This window comes from Myotis brandtii, unplaced genomic scaffold (genome assembly GCF_000412655.1).
Source record: "Myotis brandtii unplaced genomic scaffold, ASM41265v1 scaffold168, whole genome shotgun sequence".
NCBI lineage: Eukaryota > Metazoa > Chordata > Mammalia > Chiroptera > Vespertilionidae > Myotis > Myotis brandtii.
The window spans coordinates 385,244-393,444 of NW_005356173.1; the positions used below are offsets into that span (position 1 = coordinate 385,244).

At 43.0% G+C, this 8,201-nt stretch overlaps 1 protein-coding gene across 1 annotated transcript; it reads left to right on the plus strand.

Annotated features, from left to right (window-relative positions):
* The first annotated feature begins 3,351 nt into the window (after positions 1 to 3,351).
* On the plus strand, positions 3,352 to 7,833 carry PIP (prolactin-induced protein). Its single transcript, XM_005862784.2, has 4 exons — positions 3,352 to 3,489; positions 5,475 to 5,580; positions 7,154 to 7,268; positions 7,593 to 7,833. Exons 1-4 carry the CDS (start codon positions 3,395 to 3,397, stop codon positions 7,715 to 7,717), a joined length of 441 nt encoding a protein of 146 aa, XP_005862846.1. The 5' UTR covers positions 3,352 to 3,394; the 3' UTR covers positions 7,718 to 7,833.
* Positions 7,834 to 8,201: the final 368 nt, after the last annotated feature.

Genomic DNA, 8,201 nt, shown 5'->3' on the forward strand with positions numbered 1-8,201 from the left:
GATTTTATCAACCTCTATTTGGTTTCTTAAACCTAGTAGTCTTTTTCTTTTAATGCTTACCCAAGGACATGTTTAGAGAGAGGAAGGAAGAGGAGGAGAAGAGGGGAAAAGAGAGGCAGAGAGAGAAAGGGAGAGGGGGAGAGGGAGGGAGGGAGGGAGGGAGAGAGAGAGAGAGAGAGAGAGAGAGAGAGAGAGAGAGAGATCAATTGCCTCCATACACTTCCCAACTGGGGATCAAACCCACAAATCAGGTATGTGCTCTGAGCAGGAATCAAACCAGCAATCTTTAGGTGCATGGGATGATAACCAACTGAGCCATTCTGCTCAAACATAGTAATCTTCTTCCTTACTTAAAGGAAATCACAATATTTGTTTCTAGATACCATCTGCTAGATTGGTTTTCTAAATAATAATATGGGAAAGAAGATATTATTATCCTCAAATTTTTGTCATAAATAACATTCTGAAAGCATTCCTACATACCATCTACAGCTACTTCAATCCTATCTTACCTCTGAAATATTGATCTTTTCAGATACATTCAGCCCCATGAATATTGACACCTCTGTGTGAACTGCGAAACAGAGTTGGGACACATGGATTTTTGCCTGGTGGATTTGCCTAGTTCCTGACGTGAGGCTAAACCCAGTGAAAATGTATAATAAAACACGTGGCTGCAAGGTTTGCCTGATACTGTTCATCTCCATACAGATCTTCTATGCAGTTTGGGTAGTAGTTGAAGATGTTGCAGTGATTTATTGGTTTTTTAGCCCTCAAACCACACCACTTTCTAGAATAATATCCATTGTTGTTTAAATCAGAATTATTTAACCAATGTCTGCAAATATTTAAATAAGGCCAATATACTCAAGAGTCCTAAAATCAAACATACATGATGGAGTAAAAAACAAAAAGTATGGTCATTCATACTGGCCCTTAAGCCATCCTTAGCATGTTCTATTATTCCACGGCTATTATTTTTCATGACATCTTTGATCAATGCATGACCAGCACTTAAATAACAATTTCTAAACTAAATAGATGCAAATATCATCATATAGTGTCTCTCAAAATTATGTTCAATAGGCAATAATCTGTCTTCTATCCCAGGACTTTACTGCCTACTGAAGTGTCACTGAAACATTCTAAGATTCAGCACAATGTGTCCAGGTGGCATCTTGTCTCCAGTCCCCATTTGACCTTTCCATCTGCCCATCTGAAACACCTGCCATATCATGGGTTTAGAACCTGAATTCACTCCAGGGTTTCAAATATGCTTTCAACCAATATGAATTCCAACCTTTTCAACATTTATTGTCCCTTAACAAACACCAGCTATATTAGGGTTCTCGAAAGAGAAACTCAACCAACAGGAATTGACTCACATAATAGTGGAGACTGGAAAGTTTGAAATCTGAAGGCATTCTGGCAGCAGAATTTCTTCTTCCCCTCAGTCCTTTTTCTTAAGGGTTCCAACTGATTGGATGAGACCTGCCAACATTATGAGGGTTATCAGCTTTACTCAATGTCTATTGATTTAAAAATACCTTTAGAATGATACCTTTAGACTGGTATTTTACCAAAAAATAGGTACCATTGTCTATCCAGGTTGACACATAAAATTAACCACCACACTAGCCATGACCTGCATAGTACCTAGGATTTATTGTATACATTGAAGGTTCTGAATATTGCAGTTCAGACTGGCCTATGTGAGAAGAGCCTCTTTACCTTCAATAGATTCTCTCAACCCACTATCATCTGCTCCTTTGGGAGCACTGCTTCATTGGGAATATGCTGGAGGTACATCCTCAAGAGTGGGGCTGTGCCTGCAAAGGGAGTTCAAGCCCAGCAAAGAGCCCTTCCTGGATTTTCCCATGTGAATGTTTTCTAAATTCTTTCACCTTACTTCTTCATTAATCTCAGCTAACATGTCCCTCTGATGGAAATTATTCAACTAAGTAAGCAAAAGAGCAGGTGTAAAGAAAATTACAATGTGGAAGAATGTTTATAAAAAAGGGCTATTGTGACCAGGGTGAGGTGAAATGAAAGCATCATTCTTGAGTACATGGAATAGAAACAAAGAAGAAAGTAAATGATCACAAGAATAGCCGGTTATAAATGAGGAATGACATGAATTATGTCAAGTTCAAAGGAATGAGGAGGAAAGTGCAGGAGTAGAATAAGCAGCAGAGCAATTTAGAAAGAAGCATACATCTAAATTTTAATTCTGAATCGTGCCTATGGCAACATACATATGTAACTCCCAGAACTCTGATTTTCCACATCCATACCAGAGAGGATCTTCCCAGCCTGCCATCTGCCATGCAAAGAACAGGAACAAATTTTACAATGTCACACATCAAAGGTTAAGGAATAGATTTAACTGATTAAAGATAAATATCACAATGCCAGTGTCAGCAAGATTGAATCACCCCCTCTCTCCCCCACCACGCCCCGCATTCCAGGGAGAGAGATTCCTGGGTCAGAGAAATCTTCTGGACACAGTTTGGGTTCTCTTCTAAAGGAGGGAAACCTCATTGTGAGTCTTGCTGTGTGCCTTGTGCTGTGAGACAAGTGTAAAAAAGTGGTCATGTCAGTAGTTAAATAACCAAACTACTGAGTGTTGGGAAGTCTGATTTGGGAATGCCAACTATTTACAGGAACTGTCTCAAGTCATGGTATTGCCCTGTACTGGGGACTTTCTGTAGTTGGGGATCTTGGCATCTGAAGGACATTGCCATTATCTATGAAATAAAAAAGGATTTAATCACACAAATATTTGTGTCACCCAGTGCTATGGCCTCAGTTCTCTATCATCCAGAGAAGCTCATCTCTAGTTTCCCTGTATGGTTGGTTGTGACTCTTAGGGAAGCCTTGGTCACCCTACCTCCCTAACACTTTTTTTAGCATATCCTCTTGAATTAGTATAAGGGAATCAAGCAAATGTGTCCTAGAGCTACGATCTGAAATCTGCTTCCACGGCTGAGTTCTCTTGCCTCCAGAGAGTAGGGGAGGAAGGACTGAAGCTAAGGCTACATACAGCTGGATAGACAGGTGTATAATGATGAGGGATAAGAAACCACTTCTGCAAGCGAGGAAAGATCCGTGTATCTTTTGAGGTCCTGGACATTCTGAGAAACTCTAGTACTGAGAAACTGAAGAAGGATTATCTAACTTCTCTCCCAGACTCTAATGCTGTCGTGAATGTTGACTTTTTCCATAGAAAAACAAACTAGCTCAACAAGGAAAGATCAAGAGTGAAAAGGGTGATAGGGTGATTAGTCACGTGAGTCTGCATGGCAGCTCTCCCACTCCCTTGATCTGTATATAAAGAGTGTGCTGGGCACCTGAACCCTACTTCTCTGGGGCATCAGATTCTGTCTCTTCCAGCATGTTCTCTCTTCAGCTCCTGCTCAGGGCCAGCCATGCCGCCCTGCTCCTGGTTCTCTGTCTGCAGCTGGGGACCAACAAAGCTCAGGAAGACACGTGAGCCAAACCTTTCTCCTTCTTACAAAAAAATCTTTTGAGGGGAGGGCTTTTCTCTTATCCTAGAAATCTACATATCCTTTCCTGAAAACTTTTTCAACTTCCCAGAGATCTAATCCTAGGAGCTCTCATGAACTCATACCAATCCCACCTCTCTCTTCTTAGGAACTCCATCAATTCCCCTCACATTTCCCCTGGGTGCTTCTAAGTTGCCCATGGAAATAAGGCTCCCAGTGCACATGTAGGCTGTAATTAACAATCATTCTTTCTCTAAGGTTCTGGCCTACATGTTGTCCATAGTCTATACCTTTATTAGATTTCTGCTCAGTGAATTTCACCTTCTCACACCTTGCCTCCTAGAAGAGAGGGTTTAGCAGGACTGTGAGTTCCAACAATAGCTTTGGGCACCTTTGGCAGAACTCACTGAATGATCAGAAGCCCTGGACACTGATCCTTGGCCCCACAGTCCAAGGTTGAGCTTGCCCAGCACTTTGAACATTCTTTCTATGCTTAAGCCTGAAGACAAATGTGAGGACCACTTGCCCATGACTCCCCACTCCACCCCCTGTCTCCCACTGGGACCTGGGAGCATGGGTTCAGAAGCTAACTCATTAAGGGCACATGTTTGAAGGAAACAGGAAAATTGGGGCACACAAAATGAAGTAGAAAATGGGACAATTTGGAGGGAGAAGCATGGACGCTCATCAGATCTAGGGATTTTTCCCTACAGGAAAAGGGTTTGGGATGTAGAGTTTCTGGATTGTGATTCTGGTTGTACCCTCTGTGGAAGGACCAGATGCTTCCCTGGAGGAAACCTGCCAGGGTTTTGACAAGCTGATGTAATGGAGGTGGGTGGGTATCTAAGAAACCCTGAGTGGGGACAGTTCAGATACAGAATGTCACTCCACTTAGCCCTGAGGGGCAGCAAGTTGTTGATAAGCTGTGCTACTTAGGGTGACCAACCATCCAAGTTTGCCCATGAATATCTTGGTTTTAGCACTGAAAGCCCCTCCCAGCAAACCCCTCGCTGTCAGACAAACTGGGGTGATTAGTCTCTCTAGCTGTGCTGGTCATCCTGTCAATCTTAAATACATTTACAAATGGGAGGAATTCTGAAGAAACTGAAGGATGCATGCCCCTTCCCTGTGTACTGAGTGCTAGAGCAGCTGGCACAAGAAATGGAATCTCTCTGGAATCTGATGCTTTCCCCTAGGAAAATGGGGCTGGGAAGTACTGGAGGCCAAGAAAATGAATTCCCTCCTGTCTCACCCAACACTGAAGGAGCTTTGGCAGGAGTTTCTGGGAAAGATAAAGTAACTCTGCTCGTCCTGAACCCCCTCCTCACTGACTGAAGGGAAACAGTTGACTATTCTCTTTGTCTCCATGTCCTTTTCCCCAGCAGATTGTGGTGTGTGGCCTGAATGTAAGGTGGAAGCTGTAGTTTCCAATATGGCATTGTGTCCAAATCCCCTACAGAACTAAGTACTAAGTACAAATCCTAGACCCCACCAAGAACCAAAGAAGGAGGATCTTCAAGAAAGGTCTCACTTCCAGTGCACTGAAGTGTTTATGATTCGTTAATATGAAATTTAATACTAATTTTATTATGACATGAGCCCTCCCTGTCAGTGGACAATCAGCAGAACCTATAGAGTTTTATTAGGAAATGACATGTGATACTGTACTTTCATTGGTTTTTTGTTTGTTTGTTTGTTTGTTTGTTTGTGTGTGTGTTTTTTGTCAGTGGAAGAGAAGTAGATACTCAGTTTTAAATGAAGTGTCCAAGTTGCTTTATTAAGCAAAACTAAATCAGTACAAATAGCCAAACTAACCAAAAAAATCAAAACTTCCAGGGAATTCTGATCTCAGCAGTTGACCATCTCCTTCTCCTCGAACCTTCCCTGGTCCCTTGACCCTGCTCATTGTTCCCCCTCTCTTATGGATTGATCTCTGCTCTCTACCTGCTTTTGTCTTCCCAAAACCAGTCGACAGTTGATCAAAATGGACTTTCAGTTGCCCCGAACAACAACAGCAAATGAAGAAGTCACTGCAACGCTTAGAGTTGCAACAGAATTGAGAGAATGTATGGTGGTAAGTAGAAGCCCTGAGGTGGGAGTAAAGTGAACAAAATCCAACTTCTTAATTAAGTAAAATGCATTGGATAACATAGGAAAACTACCAGATTAAAGGGCAGTGATAAAATTATTAAAAATAAATGTGTGATACAGTAATACATGTTTCTTTATCTATACATTAGCTGCAAAGGCAATACATTCACAACAGAATAGTTAAATTTTAGTTTATAAAGATTACCTATGTGATGGTTGTGGTTGCTTAGCCTGATTAAGTACCTTCAACTGTGCAATGGTCTTTGACAACAAATCACACATATCCAATGGGTCCTTATTTTTTGTTTTAATTATACAAGTATTGAAAGTTCTGAGTCATGAAGATATATTGTTATAAATGTAATAAAAAGATAAACAAGGCAAGGTTAGCCTTCTTTAAAGAAACACCAGGATCTCCGAAGTATTTTTAAGTAAAATTGCAATGGTGAGAACACTTGAACTCACTATTTGGGGCTGATGGGCTATTTGGTGCAGAGTTGCCAGTTACCTGGGCAGGTATCAGGAGACAGGCAACCAGCCCCAGCCATGACCACGCAGCCTGGTGATAACCTCCGCCCCTGTGTTCAGGGTAGCCATGAGGGCAGGCACTCTTTTGAGATATATAAATCTCTAATGTAGCATGAACAAATCTGTTTCTCCTTGTGATAAAAATCATTCACTTCTAATGCCACTGTGGATAGTTGGTGACATTCACAGCAGAAGGAATGCTCAATTTTGATGGGAACTTAGGAAAATAAACATATAATTTATTTTCACAAACTAACTGAATTCTATTCACTTCACAGACTACTTGGATCTATGGTCCCCAGGTTTAAACCCCTGTGCTGACCATGAACTAGAACATTAACCTGACTCTGCTGAAACACATATGCAGCACTTTGGGATCTTAAGCTGTACAGCAAGCATGTCAAACTCAAAGGCTAACACGGACCAAATAAATGAGGCATGCGGCCCATAGGCCGTGAGTTTGACATGCTTGCTGTACAGCATGCTCAAGTTAGGAAAGAAAAAAGAAAGTTTACCTTCAAGCTTAAGTACCTTAAGTCATCCAAGGGATTCTCTACTTACTAAAGATTCCAGAGTTTGAGAGGAGCACAGCTGGGACTTGGTCACGGTTCTGGCAATAAGGCCTGGTTTTGGCTTTCACACCCCAGCAGTCAGGCTTGCACCCACAGGCCAATTCCTGGAGCCCTGGCTATGAACCAAGGCAAGCCTGACCCCCACTCCCCCAGATGAACTGCTGCCTGGATGAGTGCTCCTGACTCTGTGGTTCACTCACCTCCACCCTCCCGAACCATACACCCACATGCTAACGCAGGAATAGGAGGACATGAGGACAGAAAATCTTCTAACCTTGACTTCAGCTCCTGAAATGATTCTACAAAAATGGACTCCCCCCATGCCTCTCCCCACCTCCACCCCTGCTCTTTGCCCCCTAACCCTCCTCCTCTCCCTTGACCCTCACTTGTCTTTCTCTCCCTTTCCTACTTCCCATACTAACACTGGGTCATCTCTCTCCAACTCCTTCTTCACAGATTAAAACGTATCTGCTAAGCAGCTCTCCAGTTGATGGACCTTTTAACTACAAATACACTGCCTGTCTGTGCGAGGAATTTCCAAGAACCTTCTTCTGGGACTTTCAGGTCAACAGTAAGTAGAGGAGTCATCCAAGGGAAGAACTACCCCCCAGGGAGGGGAAACCAAAGAGAAACGTGGTTACGGATCTGGCACAGAGCCCAGGGCAGAAGGATGGAGGGGGGAGGGGGAGAAGGAGAAAGACAAGCAGAGTAAATGGAGACCATGCCCAAGTTCAAAAGGTGAGGGGTTGTGTGAGAAAAGCTAATAAGGGAGATTCATTTGTAAACGATTTGAGGAAGCTGAGTCCCAGTTAGGGAGGTGTCTGATACTGGTAGAAAAGGTAGGACCCTGGGGATGAGAGTGTTAAGCTATGATCTTTGTCCCTGTCCCTTTCAGGTACTGTAAGAATTGCAGCAGTGGTTGACATCATTCGTGAATTTAATATCTGCCCTAACGATATGGCAGTGATACCCATCAAAGCAAACCGTTTTAGTGTCTTGAGATTGCTACCTGTGGCCTGATCTTACTGGAAGCCTTGTCTCACTGCCCCCTACCACACCCCAAGGTGGTTTCCTCTAAGGAACTTGGTTGGGTGTGTGTTGTGATCTGTAAAATAAACTTCTCACAGGCTTCTCTGTGTTCTGTTGTGTCTTCCTGCCCAACTCTCTCCCAGAGGAGCTTCAGAGTACCCAGAATTTCTAGAACTTCTTTCCTTCAAAGAGCCTTTGCTGAGGTGATCTTCTGGATTCTCACTGCCCATGAAGAGGGAGAGAAGGCAGATGGAGAAGAGTGGGGCCATCCAGAGTGGGAAAGTGTGGTCCTAAAACTCATAGTAAGTGAGGGGCAGAAACTGGACCAGCGTCCAAGCTTCCCTGCTCCTTCACCTGCTATCCGTCTAGGAGCCCCTTCAGATCATAGGAGATGGGAGTCAGCTGCATACTAGTATAGTAGTCAGTGACAGGGTCTGTATCCAATTCTATGTTGTTGCTTCTTTTCAACTGGTGA

Bases quoted from the DNA above. Each gene is read 5' to 3' on its own strand.
- PIP (XM_005862784.2), top strand. From the start codon at position 3,395: ATGTTCTCTCTTCAGCTCCTGCTCAGGGCCAGCCATGCCGCCCTGCTC. The intron at 3,490-5,474 runs GTGAGCCAAACC...TCCCAAAACCAG, and splicing joins AACAAAGCTCAGGAAGACAC to TCGACAGTTGATCAAAATGG. The intron at 5,581-7,153 runs GTAAGTAGAAGC...CCTTCTTCACAG, and splicing joins AATTGAGAGAATGTATGGTG to ATTAAAACGTATCTGCTAAG.